At 45.5% G+C, this 23284-nt stretch overlaps 1 protein-coding gene across 2 annotated transcripts in view; it reads left to right on the top strand.

Moving 5' to 3' along the window:
• INPP5A (inositol polyphosphate-5-phosphatase A) overlaps nucleotides 1–23284 on the top strand; it is a 198869-nt gene that overhangs the window by 92498 nt on the left and 83087 nt on the right. For both annotated transcript variants that reach the window (XM_027771238.1, XM_027771239.1), the window contains exons 4-5: nucleotides 6494–6557; nucleotides 14982–15085. In XM_027771238.1, coding sequence (XP_027627039.1) covers nucleotides 6494–6557; nucleotides 14982–15085 — 168 coding nt within the window. The remainder of the gene's footprint in view (nucleotides 1–6493; nucleotides 6558–14981; nucleotides 15086–23284) is intronic.

Here is a 23284-nt window from a genome sequence, read left to right on the forward strand (position 1 = left end):
CACAAAAAAAAAAAAAAAAAAAACTTATGAACTAGGACCAGCAGGTGGCATAATGGTCACATTGTTGGACTTCCACATAGTTGAACACGGTTTGAGTCCCAGATCCAGTGGCTTAAAACTCACTCCAGGTGCATGTACATGTGCATTCATCCTGAGAGGAGAATGGAGGAGAAGAGATTGTGGCATGGCCATCCCACTGGGGGCACGGGTTGATTTCTCACTTTCTGTCTCTCTGTCTCTCCAGCAAGTGCATGTACCCTATAGCAAAACTCTCGCTAAATAACAACAAAAAACTATAATGAACTAATAAGAGAGAGAGAGAGAGAGAGAGAACAAGTGCTGATGAGGGTGTGGAGACATTGGAACCCTTGTTCACTGCTAGTAGAAATATAAAATGGTACAATCACTGAGGAAAACAGTACAATCCTGAAAAAAATTAAAAACAGAATTATTCTATGATCCAGCAATTTCACTTCTGGATATATATCCAAAAGAATTGAAAAGAGGGTCTCAGAGATATTTGTACACCCACATTTTAGCAGTACTGTTCACAATAGCTAAAACAAAACAAGATAAAAACATGGTAGCACCCTAAGTGTCCAGTAGTGGATGAATGAATGAAGAAAATGTGTATTATATACACACACATGAACACATACACAATAAAGTATTAATTCAACCTTAAAAAGGAAAGTGATTCTGACACATGCTACAATATTAGTGAACCTTGAGGGTATTATGTTAAGCGAAATAAGGCTGTCACAAAAAGACAAATACTGTATGATTCTACTTATATGAAGTAGAGGAGTCAAAATCATAGAGAAAGTAGAATGGTGATTGCCAAGGGCTGGGGGAGGGGGATTATCCCCTGAGCGCTCCACATTCTCTAAGGAGGGGATTTATGTATGTAGTGTGTATGTGTATATATATATATATATATATGTGTGTGTGTGTGTATGTGTGTGTGTGTGTGCTTTGTATATGTGTGTGCACATATGTATATGAATGCACATGTGTTTCTGTGTGTGTGTGTGCACAGGAGTTCCTCTTGGGTGTAAGCTAACTGAGAAATTGTCAGGTCACAAGTTTATGGAACATGATGTCACCCTGTGGTTCCTGTCATCCATGCTCAGTTAGTCCATATGAATCTGAATGTCCTATCATTTCTCCTGTGTTACGAAAAGACAAAAATGTGTCAGCGTAGGCTCAGAGCCAATATGCCTGTCTGAACTTGGGCAGGTACTTTAATTTCCAAAATGAGGAAGCAGCATCAAGCTTGATCTCTCTCTGAGGTCCTAAATTTTGTTCTCAGGTAGCAGAGATATTTGCAACAGATCCTAAAAGAATGTAAGGACATTGAGGTAGGTGAGGCTAAGCATGCCTCCTGCTGATGCAAGGCTCCATCCATCGACTGTGGGGCTCCTGTGTCCTTGCAGCACGGTCTGCTCAGTCAGGAAGGAGGGGTTTAACTGAGGGGATTCATCATGTGAGGCTTTTTCAGCTTGATTCATTCAAGTCTGTTGATTATAATCTAAAACAACTCATGTCCTCTTTATTGTTGTAAACTTTAAAATTAGTTCTCAACACTATCTTATGAATTTTTTTCTGTTCATAGATTTATTTATTTTACTTTTTAAAAGTAATGAGTTGAAAATGCTCTATCAATAGAAACAATAAAATGTTGCGTTGTCTCGGAGTGAGATAGGAATCTCTAAATTCTGTATTGCTTTTGATTCTGGAAGGGGAAGTTCTCCTTTCGCACATGCTGTGATCTCTTCCACACTTTTTCCTATCCTAGCAGAATATAGCAGCTCGTTGCCTAGGAGAGTACCCCTTTCCAGGGGTGCACTGGGAGCCCAGACCTGCAGTGCTGTTGTAAATCAGGATGATGTTTTTACAGGGACATTGGTGGCACAGGTTAAGGGTCCTGTTTCCACTTTGGGCCACAGGTAAGAAGCACCTGTATGGTTTCCCCTTTCTCAGTATCTGGAGAAGAGATCTGTCCCTGTGTGTCCCTTTCTGCCAAGTTGGTTTGATATGATTTTTAGGAATTTGCTCTGTTGCATAGGAAAGCAAGCCAGATGCTGAGACCTCAGGTTAATGATATATACTTTGGCTGCTAACCTAATTGGAGAAATGATAAATTACTGGCCGTCTGATTTGTTTGCAAATAAAGAGTGATGGAGGTGTTTCCAACTAGTGGCTTTGTGTTCCTTCCTCGTTGGCTTCTGCCGGGGTCTGAGTCATCCCCCTGAGCCTTCATGCAGGTGGCTCCGTCAGCGAAGCAGGACCATGCTCAACAAATGCATACTGTGTGATTGCCCTGAAGTTGGAGTGGCATGTCGGTTTTGTTTGAATGTCTGTGACGCAGTCTGCTCCCATTGTTGTTCTGAGTCTGGTGTGTTTGCAAAGTGGGCCTGCTGCTATCTGAATTTAGCTCCTGAAATCAAACTAAATGACATGGTGTGCCCATTTATCACATTACCAGACTCCAATTGAGATTGAGAACTTGGCTTAATAGCATTTGCAAACACTTCATTTTCACTAGACAGCTGCAATAGAGCTACTGAGCCACCCTGATAAGCTGTGCCATTCCACTTTGGTTGCTGAATGGTGTGGAAGCCCACTGTGTGGTGACCAGAAGTTTTAGTTGCCCTATTAGGTTCTCGCGATATCTCTAGTTATAGAGATATGGTTGATACAGTCCAGCCTTTCCACATTCTAGGTTATCGAGGAATCTGGATCTTTTATGTGGACCATAAAAGCCCACTTTTCAATACCCCCAGGGACTCAGCTCTGTCCAGTGAACTCTGGCGTTTCAGACTCTGTCACTGCCTCCAGGGGTATCAGGCACCCCTGCCCTGTGTCTGCTGCTGTAGCAGAAACAGAGAAGCAACTGGATTGCATTTCACTAATGGAGAACTAATAAGCACTCTTGATTGTCAGGTTTATAAATATGTAAAAAGCATTTTAATTGTTTTTAGCAAAAGAGGCAAGGAGTCAATATTCGCAGACGTGACAAACATACTGTTGACATGCACTACGGTCAGAGGCCCAGATGAGCTGGGAACTTCCTGTCAGCAGAACCCAGGCATCACTGTTCAGACGTCCTGGTGTTCTGTGATAAATGGGTACCCTGAACTGTATTGATAGAGCAGGGTAACATTGAAAAAGTTGGGTTGAACTTTGACTTTAAATATTCATTAGAGCTAATTATAGATTTTCTGACTCTATGAATTACAGTTTCTGTGCTTGCATTGGCAATTTATTTAACATTTATTGTAAACTTCATAATATTGTATTAGCTTTATCACATTTGATGAGGTAATAGTTTAAATGTTTACATTGACATTTATTTACTTATGCCTTTTCAGAGTGCCTTCTTTATCTGAAACAACTAAAAAGATACTCTTTATCAGAGCTCATGTCATCCGAGTAGATGTTAAAATGCATTTGTGGGATATAGCCCTGCAATTTTCTTTCTTAGATTTCTGGAGAAAGATTAATTGCCTCCACGTCACATATGTCCTGTTGCCCCTCATACAGAAAGGTGGCCTCTATTCTGTTTTGCTCCCCAAAAAAGAAGCTGAATTCCAGCTGTTTTCAGGATCTATTATGAAGGTTGCTCAGTCCCCATTTCAATGGAGTAAAGCGAGTACCTTCACAGTGATAGGTTAGGTGAGCACCATCCACACCACCCCAGAGTCGACGACAGTCCATGCGCCCTGTGCTTGCTCCATAGTGAGCCCTCCTGGTTGGACAAACATGCGCCCATCAGCATGAGAACACACTAAGTCCCAATCCATGGAGCTTTCACAGCCCAGTGACTTCTCGCTGCTAGGGCAGGGCTCTGGGGTTCAGTGTCAGATGCTGTGATGTGCAGTGTCCCCTACCTACTGGCTTATTTGATAGGGCAGAGATCTATCTAGCGAGGAGAGGAGGCACCTTTGAAGTAACAGACTCCCTCACTCACATTCAGCCTGCATTGAGTCTTTCTCAGGGTTTCTTTCATCGCCTCACCCTTGCCTCCCCCCCACCAGCAGAACGTCCCATCTTGCGTCAGCTGGCCAAAGCTGTGAACACATTGCTGGTAGTCAGGATGCAAGGGCCGGGAGGCTTCCCAGGTGCTTCTGTGGCATCAGGGTTCTCCTGCCCTCATCAGGCACTCATGCTTGTGGGCACGTGCATGTCTGTGTGCGCGCTGTGTACACACTGGCACTCAGAGCTGCCTGAGCTCGACCAGGGTGCAGATGGCATGGGTGGGTGCCCTTCAGTGGTGGCTACTTCCCCTTCTCCAAATACAGCACAGACTATAGAGTCAAAAAGTCACACCCCCGTGCCCAGAGCTCACACAGACCATGCTTTGGCAGCTGAGTAGTGGTCTCGTTTTCAGTAATTGCCATCAAGATATGTTCTGTGAGATAGCTGGTTTTCGCTGTTTGGGCTTTTTTTTTTTTTTTTTTTTTAAGGTTTTTGCCGTACGGTACATACACTTGCCAGAGAAAGAGAGAGAGAGAGAGAGAGAAATCACCCCTCCAGGGGGTGGACATGCCACAGTCTCTTCTCTCAGGATTTTGAGCTTGTACACATACACACCAGTATGATTTTCAAGCTGCCAAGTCTGGGACTTGAACTACGGTCAGCCATGTGGGAGTCCAATGCCTTAACCACCACCCACCTGCTGACCCCATTTGATTTCTTGAATCAAAACATTATTTCTGAGGAGATGTCCGTCTGACCAGTGTGTGCCCTGACCATAACTGAATCCCACACATGCCACCAGAGGGAAATGGGTGCTCCACTGTGTGCCTGGGTGGGCCCAGGCTGCCCCTAGTCACTGTGCAGAGGAGCCTGGCAGCTGCCATGGGGGTGCACAGGTCAGGAGGCAGGTAGGGGACCAGCAGGAGGTACTAGAATTGTTTCAGGAGTAGGATGGAAGTGGTGAACACAGAACTGCATGGAAAGACACACTGGCAGGATACAGAATGGAAGAGGGAAGGGAGCTACCTGAGCCCTCACGTGACATTCCAGCAGAGCCTGAACACAGTTTGACAGTGAGGAGGTGAGCTCATTTGAGAGGGTGGGTGGGTCTGAGGGAGCAAATCAAGAGTGAGAGTGGTGGTGGGCACAAGGTGGCATGCAGAAGAGGTGGATGAGTGGAAGTGAGCACAAGGCGGCATGCCTCCACGAGGTGGGTAGCCCATGTGGGTCCTCCCAGTCGTGTTCATGAGGGCCCTGATCTCTGGGCACAGCATGTTTTTGTTTTGTGTGATTGCCACTGTGGCATCTTTACGAGGCTGGGCCCCACTTCAGTGACCTTACACCTGCTTCCACCACCCTGTGTAACATCTGCTGCCCTGGGTCCAAATTGTCCTCCACAGTCCATCAGGATAGCACATTGGAAAGTGTAGACTCAGACCAGTCCATAGATTAAAAATATCTTGGCATTTTGGGAAACAAGTTGACTGATTCTGATACTTTTTTTCTATAATTATTAAAATAAGTTTATTTCCCATGCTCAGTCTCTTATGGTAGTAAATTTCAGCTTTGCCTACTTGACCAAATATATATTGAACAATGTGGAACCAGCTAAGTGAATTGTCAGAAAGATGAAAGTTGATGTGACTAAGTAGCCTGTGTTGCTTCTGAAGGTCACGTGGGTGGGCTCGTGGGTGCCCTGTGGATGGTTGAGTGGCACCCAGTGGAGCAGTGCAGCGTGACTGCAGCAGCTTTCTAATGTCTCTGTTCAGCTCTGCTCCTTCTGCCAGGATGAGGGCTATAAAAAACATGTGGGATAACTGGAGCAGTTTAATCTGGGCTTTGATATCAGATAATATTTTGGCCTTACTGTTAATTTTCTTCAGTGCGATAGTAGTTCTGTGGTTATGTGGGAGCTTGTTCTCATCAGGAGATCCACATCTAAGTTTATAGGAGTGAAGTATTATGGGTCGTGGTTCTGCTAGAAATGAAGAACACGTCTGTGCACATGTGTGCATGAGAATGCATGTGTGCAGAAAGAGGAAGCAAGGGAGCACCATGTCCTTGTTCTAGCTTTCAGTTTTCTGAAGACTTGACGCTTTTCAAAATAAAAAGTTGTGCTCAAAGTCTTTCCCTCAGAATAAGGCCTTATGTGGTCTGACCTTGGATGGGGCAGGCAGCCCCTTTCCTCTTCCTCTTTGCTGGTACCTGAGGTCCTCTGCTCACTGTCTGACCAGCCCTACCCCTTCCCCTCAGTCACTCTCACGCGCCTTGTGACCTCAGGCATCTGTTGGAGGAAATGCAATTTCACAGCTTAATTTATGTGATTTGGCTTGTTAGTGTTTGGGTATTTGCAGGTTATCTGTGGTTAACCATCTCTCAATGACTGGTGACTGTTACAACTAGTAAAACTCTGACCCTAGTTTAAAAGAGGTTCTTTTATTAATTACTTAAAGCTTCACTTTAGAAATATTCCCAGTACCAGTCTCATTTATTTTCTCTTTTTGCTCCACAGGCACTAGGAAGCTTTTATTTTCTTCATGAATCCTTAAAAAATATCTACCAATTTGACTTTAAAGGTAAGACTCCAATCTGTCACGTGGGATTTCCAATCTTATCAGGACTTCTCCACACACACACACACACACACACACGCACATACACACACACACCAGTGTTGTCTGGGTCTAATGAGTCACTTGCCAGCAGTCATTAACCAGGGACAGGACTTCCTATAGAAACTTGTCTTTTGCTTTCTCTGAAGTCAAGATGCCCTATGCCAACCCTACTCCATCCTCCTTGGCTGTCCCACACCATTTGCTGAGCCCCTGCCATACTCCTGCCCCTGGGGTAAGACTCAGGCAGTAGACTGTGGCTTTTCTGTGATGGAGTTAAGAGGAGGAGGGAAGAGTTTTGATTCTGGTTCCTATCAAATGTGAGAAAATGAAAAACAGAATGAGAGGATTGCATATTTCAAAAACAAACCTGAGCAAGAACACCTATGTGTAGCAATGAAAAATATCCCTGGTTAGTGGGCAGACACTATGTATATGTATTGAAAAGATTTGCCCTAAAATGTTCCTGGGCACAAGCCTGCCCACCTTCTTCATCTCCGTGTCTCAGGCACAGCGTGTGTGCCCCCAGATGTAAGCAATTTCAGTTGCTGGGATATCTGTGCTTTCACCTTCCATTTGATTCTTTTTCTGGTGTAAATCTTCCCGATCTCCATATAGACTCTGGAGCCAGATCACATCAATTTGAAATGTCATTAAAGTTGTAATAACTGTGGAGAGCAACTAATTATGTCAATTGGTTCAGATTCATTATTTTTGCTCACTCGGGAGACAGATCGCCTCTTATGAAATTGAGAAGCAGGGTCTTCTCTAAATTGCTTGAGTAGTGGTTTCGTCAATGTTGAGAACAGGATTCTAGCCAGCAGAATGATTTTTCACCTGTCCTGATGCCTGAGGAATCTTCAGATACCTTTAAATATTAGTATCTGACTTTTCTTATCAAGAAATATAGCAGAAATAACCAAGCACACTTGGCAGGAAGCAGGGGCTAGAGGCTGCTGGTGGTAACAGAGCAAACCTCTCCTAAGAACTGGAGAGACAGACAGAGACTCAGCCTACCAGGTGTAGGAACAGTTTACCAGGAATTGAGTACATGCTGGAGACTGAGTGTGGACTTGCTGGAGAAAGAAAACTCCTAGAGACCCACCATGATCTCAGCTGTGCTGCCTGCAGAGGGAAGGAAAGGGGACCATTTGAAGTACATCAGGGCACTCCATTCTTAATAAAGCTGCTCTCAAGGGAAACTGTTTCACCAGAGCCATCCCACCTGGGCAAACAGAAATACCAACTACCCCTCTCTAGCCTTTCTCTCTCACCGAGGTGTGTGTAGGGGGACAGTGGCTGAGATGCACTTGCGAAGGTCATAGCCCAGGGACATAGTCTCCCTAGAGGACTGACTCCAGACCTCACTGCCACATCATAATCATAAGATACAACTGAAAGACTTGCAAAACTCAGACTCTGTTTAAGAAGAAGCCTTGTAGGAAATGCAAAGACAACAGAGAAGACACAAATAAGGACAGCAGAGGAAATTTTAACCTGCTATCTACAGCTCCAGCAAACAGTAAGCGCAGCACAGCCCCTATGCAGATGAACGTGAAAACCTCACATGGAAGTCCTGTGTACCTCAGTTCCTTCCCCTAGTATTCATGTCCTGCTTTCAGCAAAAATGTTATAAGACATGCTAAAAGACTAAAATTCTCTCACAGAGATTTGGAGTTATCAGACCAGGAATTTAAAATAACTATGATTAATATGCTAAAGGTCTCATGTAAAGAGTGGATATTGTGCAAGAAAAAGATGGGTAATGTGGGGACCAGCAGTTGGTGTAATGGCTATGTCGCTGGACTCCCATGTAGGTAACCGCGGTTTGAGTCCTGGACCCTGTGGCTTAAACTCAAGCCAGGTGCGTGTGCGTGCATGCCCAGAATCCTGAGAGGAAAAGGGATTGTGGTGTGACTATCCCCCTGGGGGGTGATTTCTCGCTTTCTATCTCTCTGTATCTCTCTTTCTGGTGAGTGCATGCACCCTATAGCAAAAACCTCTCAAAAAAATATATATATAGGTAATACAAGCAGAGGGATGAAAACTAAGAAAGAATCAAAAGAAAAACCTAGAAGTCAGAAACACTGACAGAAATGAAGATTGCCTTTGATGGGCTCATCAGTAGACTGGACAGGGCTGAGGAAAGAATCAGGGAACTAGAAGGTGTGTCATTTAAAACTTCACAAACTGAAAAGCAAAGAGAAATAACAATACACTTAAAAACAATAACAAAATGTCCACGAACTACGGAACAGCTATAAAAGGTATTGCATACTCATAATGGGAATACCAGTAGAAGAAGGAAGAAAACAATAGAAGATATATTTAGAATAATCATGTTAAGAATTTTCCAAAATTAATAACAGACACCAGGCCACAGATCCAGAAAGCTCTAGGAACACCAACATCAAGCAGAATAAATATCAGAAAGTCTAAACCTGGGCACATATTCAAACTATGGAAAACCAAAATCAGAGAGAATCTTGAAAGAAGCCCGGGGTGGGGAAGGGAGCACCTCACCATGCTAGCACTAATGTTACTAGAGGTGAGTGGGAAGAATTGGGGATACTCCTTTATAAGGAACCTTCACTGTGCGGTGATGTAGTTGTTTAAAAGTAGTTTTGGATGAATTATAACTACATTGCAAGTTGTGTGGTAACCATTGAAACATTGCTAAAAGAAGTAAAATTGATATATTAAAAGAGGAGAAAAAATGGAATAATATAAAATGCTCAATAAAAGGAGTAAAAGACAAAAAAGAAAGAACAAAGAGCAGAGAGTAAAAAAGTTACAGATATGGCAGATACTCCTCCAGCTCTGTAATGATCATGTTAAATGTAAGCGGTTCAAATAAGCCAGCTACAAGACAGAAACTGTCAGAGTGGATAAAAAACACACGATTATGTGTTACCTACTAGAACGTCACTTAAAATATATATAGACATATAAAGATGAAAGATAAAGGGATGAAGAAAGAGAAACCATGCTAGCACTAATGAAAGGAAACCTAGGGTAGCTACATTCATTTCAGACCAAGCAACTTCACACAAGGCAAGTTTTCAGCAAATAAAGAGGAATATTACCTAATGGTAAGAAGTCAGTTCTCCAAGAAGACATCAATCTTTAATGTGTAGGTGCCTAACAATAGTGTGTCAAAGTGGTCGATATGAACACCGGTAGGACTGCAAGGAGAATACGTGAGTCCTCTGTCATAGACTCTGCTCTCAGAAGTGAAGAAATCAGTGAAGGCATGGCTGAACTCTGCAGCACCATTAAGCCACTGAATCTAACCAACATTTATAGACTATGTCATACAGTAATAGCAGGAATACACATTCTTTTCAAGCTCACACGGACTCACTAATAGAGAGCACATTATAGACCATAAAACACACCTTTACAAATTTAAAGTATAGAAATCACACTAAGTGTGTTCACAGGTCACAGTGGAATTAAACTAGAAATCAATAGAAGTAAGACTGTTGGAAAATTCCAAAACATTTGAATAGTTCTGAATAACATCTGATCAAAGAAGCCTTAAGAGAAATTTAAAAAAAAATACTTTGAATTAAATCAAACTGAAAAAATAACAGCAAAATTCAAGGGATATTAGTGAAAGCAATGTTAAATGAAAAAAATCCCTTCTTTATGGTAAGTCCTACAATTTGTGTACCCCCAGAATTCATCTGATGAAATCCTAAGCCTGAACATGGGGCCTTGGGGTGATTAGATCTAAGGGAATTAGTACCCTCATAAAAGAGGAACTCGCTTACCCTCTCCCATCATGTAAGGACACACAGAAGGTACCATCTGTGAGCAACAGGCCTGTCCAACATGCCTATTTTTCTGGCATCTTGGACATCTTGATCTTGATCTGAACCATAATAAATAAATTTCTGTTCCTTATGATTCACCAACTTATGGTATTTTGTTAGAGCAGTCTAAATTAACTAACACAGATAGACTCAGTACTGTCAATTTTTCACTTCTTCCCAACCTCACCTATAGATTCAACATAGTCACAGTCAGAATCCCAGCAAGTTAATGTCGTGTATGTTGTCTAACTGATTGTAAAGGTTTTGTGGAAAGGTGAAATACCCAGAATAGCCCACACAAATGTTGAGGAAGAAACAAGTCAGAGAGCTGATGTTACCCAACTTCAAGATTTACGATTCAACTTCATAGATGAATGGATAAGCAAACCAGAACATCATTATAATGAGATATCATTCAGTGATATAAAGAAATGAGCTATCAAGCCATGACAAGACATGGACGAACCTTACATGAATATTGTTAGGCGAAAGAAGCTAATTTTAAAATGCTAATACTATATGATTCCAACTATATGACATTCTGGAAAAGGCAAAACAGTGGAGACAGTAAAAAGACCAGTGGTTGCCAGGGTCGGGGAAGGATGAGTGAAAGATGAATTGGTGAAGCACAGGGGACTTCTAAGGCAGTGAAACTATTCTGTGTGCTGCTGTAACAATGGATACATGACATTATGCATTTGTCAAAACCCATATACCCATAGTGGTTAAGGCATTGGACTCCCATGTGGTCCACTGCAGTTCGAGTCCTAGACCAGTGGCTTGAAACTCATGCCAGGGTGTGTGTTAGTGCAAGCCCAAAATCCTGAGAGGAGAATGGAGGAAAGAGAGTGTGGCATGACTTTCCTCCTGGGGGGTGGGAGGGTATTTTCTCACTTTCTGTCTCTCTGTCTTTATGGTGAACATACATGCCCTTTAGCAAAAATCTCTCAAAACTAACAAAAAACCATGTACCATACAAAGAGTGAACAGAAAAGCAAACAGTGCATTTCAGTTAGTAGTAATGTATATAGTATTATTCCCTCAGTTTTAATGAACATACCGCCTTAATGCAAGATGTTAATAATAGGAAACCTCTGAATGGATGTGAACTCACTGTACTTTCTGCTCAATATTTCATAAATTTAAAACTGCTCTAAAAAAGTCTTTTTTAAAAAATAATAATGAAGGGGAGCCAGCAGGTGGCATGGAGGTTAAGCGACTGGATCCCACATGACTGACTTTGCAATTCTAGTCCCAGACCTGGCAGCTTGGAAATCATGCCAGGTGTGCGTGCATACGTGTGTGCGTGTGTGCTCAAAATCCCAAGAGGAGAGTGGCCATCCCCTCTAGAGGGTGATTTTGTGCTCTCTCTCTCCCTCTCCCTCCCTCCCTCTCTCTCTTTCTCTCTCTCTCATGAGTGCATGTGCCCTGTGACAAATTTTTTTTTGGAAAAAAAGAATGAAGTCCTCTTCTCCCTACCCACCCTATGTCGCTCAAAATCCCAAGAGGAGAGTGGCCATCCCCTCTAGAGGGTGATTTTGTGCTCGCTCTCTCTCTCTCCCTCTCTCTCCCTCTCCCTCCCTCTCTCTCTTTCTCTCTCTCTCATGAGTGCCTGTGCCCTGTGACAAAATTTTTTTTTGGAAAAAATGAATGAAGTCCTCTTTTCCCTATGTCTCTTCCCCTGTCCTCTCATGTTAACAGTTAAGATTTTCATCTTAAGCAGAATGGCCTTCCCATACAGCAGCTGCTATTTCTCCATCCTTTATTCACATAAAGCATTATAGAACCTGCAACCCATGGCTGCTTTTCCATTCTGATGCATTCTGTGACTCCTTCACCTGCACATGCGTAGTGTGGAGAGGTCTAGGGTCATCTGTCCTGGGGAGCCCAACTGTGGCTGTCCACTCTTTGGACATCCAACCTGGGGTCCAAAGCCTTTGCTAAGAGCAGCCCTGAGCCTGAGCAGATTTTAGAATGCATATTTTTCTTTTATTACAGGTACAGGTGACACTCAAACCTAGACTGATTTTTTGGCTGAAGGGGTCTTTGGAAACAACAACATTATGTACAACAGGCATCCTTCTCCTGTAAATAAAAATCTAATGTCCAGAGAGCCTTCCCGTGCTTCTGCTCAAAGAGAGGAAGCAGTCCTAAGGACCCTTGCTTCTTGGAGCCCAGCTGCTACCAACCTGGGAGCCACATGTCAGCTCCCTGCTCTGCCCTGCAGTGTTGTAGCCAAATGCCTGCCACGGTGACAGTACTGAGTGGCATTTGACTAAGTGTCTGGGAGAAGGCTGGTGTAAGGGCATCATTTAGAACTGGGGAGAGGTAGACAAGCTGCCAGGGATGAGAGGTTTGTACAGATCTTATGGGAACCCTGAGTAGGAGTAGCGATGCCTTACTCTTCCAGACAGACCCTTTGGGTCAGTCATGCCTTTGTGGATCCCAGGGCTTCCTTATTCTTTCTGTGGCTCATTTCTCAAAGATGGTCACCTCATTTCCCTTTACACTGTTGGGATTCTTCCTCTGTCTGAACCATCCTTCCTGCTCCTTCACAGCTCATTCTGTCCCCTCCATTAAGACCCAGCCACACTCAAGCAGTGGTCCTCCTGCTGTGGGGCTCTGCCCACCTATCTCAGGATGAAGTTGTCCCCATGCCTGTACTCCCTGGAGGTCCCGACTGCATCCCATGTCAGTGTCCCATGTCTGTGTCTTCAGTGCTCCCAGGAACTTCACGTCATGTCCTATGTCCCACCTCATGCCCATGTTCCTTGTCTGTATTTTATGTCTACATCCTCTGTGTCCTAAGTGCTCCTCTGGTTGGAGCCATGAGGTTAGGGGTGCCAAAGTCTTTCCCAAATGCTGGCTTTCACATCAACTGCCCCAGCCTGACTGACGGCTCCACAGCAATGACGTGTGATAGATACTGTTCTTCTGCAGAGATGGATGGGTGGTTCACAGTAAGTGCTTCCTGTGATTAAATGCACTTTGTCTACACCATTTTCAGTCTTAAATGGGTGTTATTGGAGTCAAGGCCTCATGGTGGTCACTTGCTTATTTAAATAAACCAATGCATGCATCTGTCTGATCCTGTGCCCACCTACCCCAGGGCACCAGCCTCCAGATATGCCGAGGGGCTCACTTCCCTTTTCCCCAAGTGAGAAAATCCTGTGATTGTCCATCAGTGGTGATAGAGCTGCCAACAGACTCTCTGGGGAATGACTTCAGAATTAAAAGCACCTAAGTCGTCTAGGGAGCATTTCTGAGGAGCTATGGGTATAATTAATGCACAGCTCTGAACTTACGGATGCTCTTTGTTCCATGTTCTTTTCCTTGTTCTATAAATCACTGGAACATCTTGTCCTCTGCCTCCTGCCAGTGTGGCCCAAACACCAATGTTGTAGCCTGGGGACTGGGTCCAGATCATAGACCTTGGGGGCAGGGGTGAGCATCACATCCGTAACACATTCCCTAATGGTGAGGGGGGCCCAGCACCTCACCCCATGATGCTGCCACCTCAGTTTGCTCCCCCACATCAATAGTGTGGACAGCACTTTAGAAACTGTAGGTTCAAGCTGCTTATGCAACCTGAGACATGTTCTTTATGAAACTCTGGCAGCACAACTTGTCTATATCAAAGCTGATCTCCAGGAATCTCCTTGATACCTCAGGGACTTAACCCCAGTGGCAGTTGTTCTTGGCCCAGGAGCAGGGGAACTTGGACTGTTGGGATTGGCAGGACAGCTGTTAGGAACAGCTGCAGGGCTGTGGACTGGGCCCTTGCTCCGTGATAGACTTGAGTGGTCCACGTGCTGCCCCTGTTCCTCATGTGGCATCTTGTGGAGAGGCCACCAGCCATCTCCCCACTAGGCCCAGCAAGAATTTGAGGAATGGATTCCTACATCTGTTTATACACCCTATGGGCATGGGGAAACCCATCCATAAAAAGGATCCCAGGCTTGGAAGTAAAAGATAACTAAATCCAACCCCTGTCCACAATGGGCATCAGTCCAGTGAGGGATGGAGGAGGTGGGCTGTGGCCCAGGCCTGGCACATCCACTGGGGCGGGGGTGACTTCAGGGAGGTGCTGGAGTAGCATCTGTCAAAGCAAATCCTGAAAGCACCTGCCCTGTGCTGCCTTTTTCTCCGTCTCACACAAAATCTCTTCCCTGGGATATGAGTGATGGTAGCTGGATGTAAAGAAGAAATCAATGTTATTAAATAAATTCATATGAAGGTCCGAGTGAATGGTAATTTCATAGCCCTCTTAAATATATTCACAGTTTTAAAAGAGGATGCCAATTAGCCCTTGTAAATCTGCAGGCTGGGAGCTCTTAGGGAATAATGAAGTGGAGTGTCAAATTCCAGGTCGAGCAACCAGAATTTATGAGCCACAGGCATCTCTGAAGGAGCCAGTCTGCCTCCTGCCGGCACCTCATCTGGGCCTCTGCTGGGGCCTCCCTTATATCCCAGGGGACTGCGTGATGGGGACATAAGATCCCCAACCAGCGCTGGATGGTTGGAGGGCGCATAGTGATATTACTCACATCATCCTTTCTGTCTTTTCCAGCTAAGAAGTATAAAAAAGTTACTGGCAAAGAGATTTATTCAGACACGTTAGAGAGTACGCCCATGCTGGAAAAGGAGAAGTTCCCACAGGACTATTTCCCTGAGGTACGTAATGAGGACCACCCTTTGTCAACTTTGTCACTGATGCATTTACTTTTCAGAGTGAGCAAGTCAGAAGTGGAATTTAGGGTACATGATTTTCCCATTTCATTGTAGGTGGTCCCAGTCCACTGTAGGTGGTCTCAGCTATCGTCTGATATTCTGTCTTTCTGGGAGGTTTTCATACTCGTGCGTTGATCCAGGTAGTCATAGATAAGGGCCAAGAAAGTCTAAGGTGTTTAGCATTACACTGAGCAGCTAATTTTCTAATCATCATTTCCAGGCAAAAGGACCTTCCTCAGAAGAGGTAGGAGAATAATACTCAGCTCCCCTGACGTGCGCCTGGAGTCTCCCTGCACAGGGAGGGTGTGGCTGGTAGCAATAACCAGTATAGAACCTAGCAATGACCACATGCCTGTTGAAGTGCTGGGGACTGTGCGGTACAAGGAGGAGGTCTCTCACCTTTCCCAGGGAGTGCTGAGGTGGGGACAAGGTCCCATTTCACAGATAAAGCCTTGGGGGTAGCACCAGCCAGCAAGCAGCATGGCAGCACACATGGAGCCAATGTGTGTCCTAGTTGGTAGCTCAGCCCCACGTCCTAGCTCTGGTGCCCGTTTCACATGGAGAGTTTAGAAATTAAACAGACGGGGCAGTATTTACTGCCTCACTGCTCAGGCACAAGTAGTTGTAAAATGTTGGTTTATTTCCTTCAGGTGTGGTTTTTGTCTCATTTTGTGTGCATGTGTGTTGTTAGTTTTATGCAGCTATTACACCATCCACATAATTGGAGATTCTATTACTTTTTTTTAGTAAACCTTAATAGCCAGCATTTTTGGAGTCTTCTAAGCTTGTATAATTAACATGTTGAGGTTAATTTGTCACCCATTAAATCACAGTAGGGTTTAGACACATTGAGCAGAAGCTTTTCAGGTGCCGAAGTTAGAGCAGAGTGCTGCCTCCTTGTGGCTGTCCACATGTCCGGACAGGTCCCACCCTTTCCATGATATAGGGGTCGTGTCCGGGGCTTGTCTGCTCAGCTCCAAGAAGGATTGCTGGGCGATTCCGTTCTCTAGGAGGGCCGCCCTGCAGTGAAGGCAGTCGCTCCTGCGCATGATTTTCAGCAAGGCCACAACTTTATTAACTTGCTTTATGACCCGCGCCTTGAGTGAAGGGATTGTGGCTGCCTCCATGAAGGATGGAGCTCTCTTGTCACCCTGTGGCTTGGCTTCCTCATCCATCGTCCCAGGCCAAGGACACAGTGTCAGCAGGCCAGCCTTCCATCCTCGGCTGGGCTCAAGCCCTGCGCTCGGCCCTGCTCCTTGGCTCTGATGCCTTGCCTCCCCTGATCTGAGTATCCTGAGTTGGGAGAAGATGCACAAGCAAGCTCTGAGACCTTCCGGATCTGAGTATCCTGAGTTGGGAGAAGATGCATATGTAAGCTCTGAGACCTTCCATGTATGTGGTCTCTTCACTATTTCCTGGATGTGGTGGCATGGCTGTTAGAGGAGCCAGGCCTTCAACTGGGTGAACATCCATCTTTCCCATGATTCTTCTAATTGTGTGGGAATTGTAGGCCTTTACTACACTCCGGCACTTGAAGAAGCCTTGGACCAAGCTCTGGACTTCTGTCCAACCCTGACTATCCCTTGTTCTCCCAAAGGCCTCTTTAGGGCTGATACTGACTGAGGTCTCAACTCAGAGTGACCAGAGACAGACATCAGTGACCTAGGTGAAAATGATGGGTGTTGGAGAGAGACATGGAGAGGAATTGGGGGCTGCAGCAGCCACACAGACCTGAGGGTCTCACCTCTGCCCGTAAGCTGACAACTCTATCGCAGAGAGTGGAATTAAAATAGGGCTGCTGGGGACAGCCCTGAACAGGTCTCCGGAAGAGGCTCTGGTAGTCTGGCTTTTTTGCCCCAGTGAGTCCCTTGATGATCGCGGTGCTGTCCAGGGTCCTGACCATTCTCACCTAACACTCCCCTGCGCCATATTGGCCACCCCAAGATTCTGGCTTCTTGAGGCCAGTGACACAGGGACACCATTCTGTAGAGCTTGGGCTGATAATCCAACATTCTTCAGGCACGATGCCTCCAGGCCCTTACACCACTAGCACCCCCAGGCTCTGGGCCTGTGCCTGTACCCTTCCCCACTGTGTCCTTAGATCTGCTTTGGTCAATGGCACTATGGGGTTATGTAGTGACTAGGCTGGAAACCCAAGGTCAGCCTTGGCTCGTCCTCCTCACTGGATGCATAGTTACCCGAGGTGTCCTATCTACACCAGTTATGTTGAAAGAGCCTGGAAGGAACATTTAACTCTCCAGAGGGGTGGCCTGAGGTGTCTTCTAGAGGATGCAGCTCATGGAGCAGAAGGCTGGTAGGGGGCAGCCAGGGTGGGGAAGCTGGGAAGGCAGTGGGCCCTCGGTGAGGTATAGGCATGCTGATAACATGAGTTCCAGGCACGACAAGGTGTGGGTGACAGCTCAGGAGCATGACAGATTGTGAAGAGCTCCTAGACTGGCTGCTGCCCAATGTCCACGCGGGGAGCTGGGATGCCAGGCTGGGTTGAGATGGTACAGCAGGTGCCTGCTCTGCAGTTCCGATGGCTTTCTGGGGCTAGACTGAAGGTGGCAGCTCTGGACACAGGGCCCATGTGGTATTGCATGAGACTATCTGGGGGAATGGGGGCAGGATGTGAGATAGCCACCAAGCAATTCACTTTGTTCGTAACTTTTTCCTTTAAGTGCTACTTTAAAATTATGAACTGCCTCAAATGTTGAACAGAGTGTAGAGAATAAACAGCAGGTACCAAGAGGCCCCACCAAGATTGAGAGCAGCAGTCAGCACGTGCACATGAGATCTCTCAGAGTGAGTCACACTCGGAGATGATACTCTGCTCGGCAGGACTCCTTGGGCCTCACATGCTTGTTGTGCAATGCACAAACGTGGCCATAACCATGCACTGCGTGTTTCAAATTCCCGCAAGTGCCCTGCACTGTGTGAGTCACTGTGTGACTCTCTAACTTGTACTTCCTATGGCACTCTCCACAGAGCTCATCTCTCATCTGGGTGTGTGTGTGTGTGTGTGTGTGTGTGTTACGCTGTTCCCACTGAAATGTAAGCCACAGCTTTCATCCCCCAGGAAAAGGCATGGCCACCCTGGCATTCCTTGTCCTTGCTTCACTTGGTAATTCCAGAATTTTGGACAAGCAGATCCTCTTGCTATATACTCATCTCCAGAGCTGGAGGTGCTGGGGGTTCACTGCATGTCAGCCACACAGTCCCCATCTCTTCTGTGAGCCAGCTAGGGTCATTCAGAAAAGTGTCATCTTGTCTTTCTGAGTGGGCAGGAGAAAGGGCAGAGGCTAAGGCAGTGAACATCCCATGGAGACAATTCTGTGGAGAGGTCAGACTTCCTGAAAGCCTTGAGGTTCCTCCAGAGAAGGCTTGCATGTTCCTGACATATCTGTCCCTGATCCAAGTTCCTCACCTTGCAGCTCAGATTCTAAGGGAAGGAGGTTCCTGGTTCCCTCTCTCCCTATTGGACTCCTCTCCAGGCCAGTAGTGAGCCTGGCTCCTGTTTCTCTTTCTCCTACTGGCCCTGGTGGCAACATGTGGAACCGAGGCCAGGAAGCCCAGGTGGAGGCTGGGTGAGGTCTGAGGATCTCTGCTGGCTTTACTACACCTCAGAGAGACGGCAACCGCAGCTGTGGTCTCAAGTAAGGCCGCCGGCCTTAGTCCCTGTGACCAGTATTCTTTCTCCTTCATGATCCAAGCAGAGTGCTGGAATGTTCTGTGGAACCCATAGTGACAGGCCATTTCCCTTCCACAGAAAAGTTAGCTCCATCCTGGGCTTGTACAGGCCTCCAAGCTCCCAACCAAGGTGGAGACCCTTCCTGCACTCAACATACATGGCTCTGGAGATAACGTTGTCATGTCTCCAAGCAGAAGAGACAGTGCATTTTTTAAAAAAAAATGACCTCCCAGGTAACAACAGGCTGCGGGGCGTCTTTGGGTAGACTCCAGTCTTTCAACTTGGAGAGCAGCAAGTGGCAGTTCATAGCCTTGTGGTTAGCTGATGAGAGGCCCGATGGCTGCTGGTGGCTGAAACTGAGGGGACGCCTCTGCCCAGAGCATTAGCCTTCCTGTGGGTCAGCGTCCTCATTGTTGCCCTGTTGTCCTAGTGGTCATCTCAGGATCTGGTGCATCTCACCTGATGATGTGTGGTATGCAAAGTCACTCTCATTTTGCTTCATCCTGGTAAATCAACAGAAAGAAAATCTTCTTAAAAAAATGTTTTTAAATGCCAGAGAGTACATAAATACCTGAGAGGGAGAGAGCCAACCAATGAGACCTGCTCATACCACAGTCCTTCCCTCAGTTTCTCCATCCTGTCAGGATCCTGGGCACACATGTTCACCTGGCAGGTTAACATTGTTTCAGGATTCAAAGCACAGTGAGCCATAAGGGATCCAGCTTCCTTTGCACAGTACATGGCTACTCTGCTATGGGACTGGTCCCCTAAAGGGGACCAGAAGAAAAGTCCTTTAAGAACCATATACTTCTAACATTCTGTTGGTAGTGTGATGATTTTTAAATGTACGAAACTCCACAATGTGTTTGTAGCTCTCTGCGTTTCCTTACCTGGGGTGGAAGGCTGGGGGGTGCAGGATGAGAGTGAGACCTGTGCTCCTGTCTGGCAGGAACATCGATTAGGAATGCCCTGGGTATGAGCCCTGGCGGCAGCCACACTGTGCTGTCTGGCTTCTCTCTGTGCCTTTATGCCAAACTTTTCGCTATATTTCAACACATTTTGGGGGAGGGAATTAGTTTAAGACTGATTTCTCTTTCTTTTATTACCATCACTTAAGGATAATCTAAATGTAATTACTATGATGGAGGTATAATGCAATTCCAAATAATTACAGCCCACTGCATATAAAACTAACAAAACTTTCTTGATTGATTTATGGGTGCTTTTGGCTCAGTATGAATTTCAAATGATGCCTCTGGGAGCAACACTCCAGATAATGTGAGACCATTTTTAAAAAGCAGATTTGTGTAGTCGATCAGGGCAAGTCATTTTTTTCCTTTTGCCCGTAGTGAGAAATTGGTTGTTACCATAGATCACAGGTCCTGCTGCAAGCTCTTATGAAAGATGAATTAATTCCACTAATGCTCTAAGCGGGCCTTTCACGGCGAGGGCTGTATGGTGATAACCTCCCCACAGCCTCTCTTTTCTCCATGGCGATTTATGCTGTCTTTTAGTAGATGAAACCGCCTGTATTCGCAATCCATCTGCTGGCTAAAGGAATCCTATTAACAGGGGACCTGAGCAGAGACTTCATATTGTAAGGTGAAAGATGTGGCCGCCCCTCCCGGGCATGACGTGGTTTTCATTTCTGTGGTGACAACCTCTCTGAGAGCCAAGAAGCCAACATGAGAGCTGGAGACAACCACCCCAGGAAAGTGGAGCCACTTTGGTCCCTGTCTGCAGTCTCTCGCAGAGCCCTCCAGTGAAGATTTCAGAAGGTGGCCAATGACCAGAAAGTTTCAGAACATAGACTGGGATGGAAGACTCCAATCAGACATTTGAGGGGACCCCTCCCCAACCCATACACAATCTCTGCTTCTGTTTACAACAGCCCAAGAAACAAGCCTCTGCATCTGCAAACTTCTGGAGACCCTTCCTTGGGTCCTGAGCATGTTGAGTCTATGACTGAGGCCCCCAGTTTCCTGTCTCTGTACTTCTCAGGTACAGGTACTTCACATAGCTGCAGGTGGTGTGTGTGTGTGTGTGTGTGTGTGTGTGTGTGTGTGTGTGTGCTCTGAGTAGGGGGCACAGAAAGGAGTAACCTCAGTCAGAAAGGCACTTGCACCTTCTGATGACTTAGGAGTGTGTTTTCCTGTTGTCCGCCCTCACCCCAGCATTGGCCCTGAGTATTCAAGGCTCAGTCAGAAGAGGAAAGCACATGGTATAAAAGAGGGATGGGACCAGCAGTTAGCATAATGGCTATGTCGCTAGTCTCCCATGTAGTCGACCGTGGTTCGCGTCCCAGACCCGGTGGCTTAAAACTCATGCCGGGCACATGTGCATGCGTGCCCAAGATCCTGCATGGAGAAGAAGGGATTGTGGGGGGGCCATCCCCCGTGGGGGATGATTTCTCGCTTTCTGTCTCTCTGTCTCTCTCTGTTTGTCTGGCGAGTGCACGCGCCCTATAGCAAAAACCACTCCAAAAAAAAAAAAAAAAAAAAAGAGGGAACTTTGGGCTAGGAATGAGGAAAGTGGGTTGGGGATTTTAGTTCTGGTTCTTTCTCCAAGGAGTTGATGGTTTTGGTCAGGTTGTGATCTTTGAGCCCTAATTTCCTCACTCATGAGATGAGGGTGGTATTTGCTGACCACCTTCCAGGTTGTTGACAGTGGTGTGGGACACTGTGTGAGCTCATCATCTGTGTGACCCCAGGAGAGACAGGGTTATTACTCTGGAAGTACCAGTGGTGCATCCCAGTCTAGACCCAAAGACAGTGTGATCAAACCTTGGAGCCATAGGCTGTGAAAATATCAGAATGCCATGAGTATAGCTCCATTTTTTTGTATATAATTGTTTAAAAATTCAGTCTTGATACATTCATAGTTTCAACGATGAACTTATCTCAAAAGAAATGTATTTTCTACAAATATATGGTCAAAATGTTTGGTTATAATTATGTTATACTATAAAATTTTCTGAGGTTAATTTATAATTTAGCTAAACATCTTAAATTTATCAGTAGTTAAGACCCTAAAATTAAACCCAATGTATATTATGAGAGTAAAAGACTCCACAGTGTCTTCTGTTTTATTTATTCGGTCTACAAATAATTAATGTTGAAAAAAATACTTCATTATTAGGAAAATCAAATATCACAAAAAAGATACACATTTACAAATATTCAATATATGTGTACACAACATAAATCTATCTACACACCTTAACTAACACAAATAATTTAAAACTTAAGAGATGATCATTTTAAAATTCGCAGATGCCTTCCATATTTAATGTAAGTAAAGCTGTCAATGGCTATATTACATTCTGGTAAAATCCCATATGTACTCAATTTGAGGTCCCAGCTGTCCCTTTCAATTTGGAGGAGTGATTGCAGGGTGGCTTCTACCCCTGTGTCCCCTCGATCTCACTATTCCTCTGGAAAGAACCTTCTGAAAATGAGAGGAGCAGTGGTCCAGGGACAACTATTCTTCACTGCGACAATGTTGCTGTCTGAATGTTATAGACCCTCTCTGTTCAGTCTTTCAGCAAGTGGATCCAGCAAGACAAATGAAGACTCATGGAGCTGTGTCCTAGTGGGAGAAATGGACAGTCATGTGCTCAATAAGTGGATTATAGACGTGCTTGAGTGGAGCAGGGTGTGAGTCTACACAGGGTAATATTTGATCTTAAGGAAAGTGGCAGAGTAGGCCAGGTGGCTATTGGAGAAAGATTCCAGGCAGATTCCATGTCTAAGGTGGCAGTGCCTGGTATATGAGGAGAAGAGCAAGGAGGAGGTTCCTATGGCTGGGGACTACAGGAATAAACAGAACTTCTTTCTCCCATGACTCATCCACAGGGAAGGGTTCCAGGACGGTGTGTAACCTGGATGATGTTGGGATTATGGGCCAACACTCAGGATACAGTGGGAGAACCTGGGGTGGGACCTGCGTGATGGAATTCTAGGGTCCCTATCCAGAGCTAGAGTATAGTAAGCCATGCATGGTAATGGATGGAGAGGAAGAGGAGGAGGAGGGAGAAAAGGAAGAGGAAGAGAGGAGAAAGAGGAAAAAAAGAATGAGGAGAGGAAGAGGAGGAGGAGAGAAGAGGGGCAAAAGAAGAGGGAAGGAGAGAAGAGGCTCTGATATTCAATGTCCATGGCCTAAGACTGCTGTATGACATCAGTTTCATACTCTGTAGAGTGGGGTGATGGTAGCACCCACCCCCGAGGTTGGTGAGAATTGAATGTATATGTGTGCATCAGACACCAGACCTTTGACTACTGTGGCTGCTGTTGGAGCTCATGGGATGGTGTGAGGAGCCTGTTTCCACGTACAGTGGGCCAGCAGTACAAGCTTTGTCCTCTTTGTTCTAGTCCCCATACCTAGAACTGGAACCCAGGCAGTCCTGGCTCCTGTGTTCACTGCCGCAAAGGAAACAGGCCTTGCCCTAAGGA

Source organism: Tupaia chinensis, unplaced genomic scaffold (genome assembly GCF_000334495.1).
Source record: "Tupaia chinensis unplaced genomic scaffold, TupChi_1.0 Scaffold000197_1, whole genome shotgun sequence".
Lineage (NCBI taxonomy): Eukaryota > Metazoa > Chordata > Mammalia > Scandentia > Tupaiidae > Tupaia > Tupaia belangeri.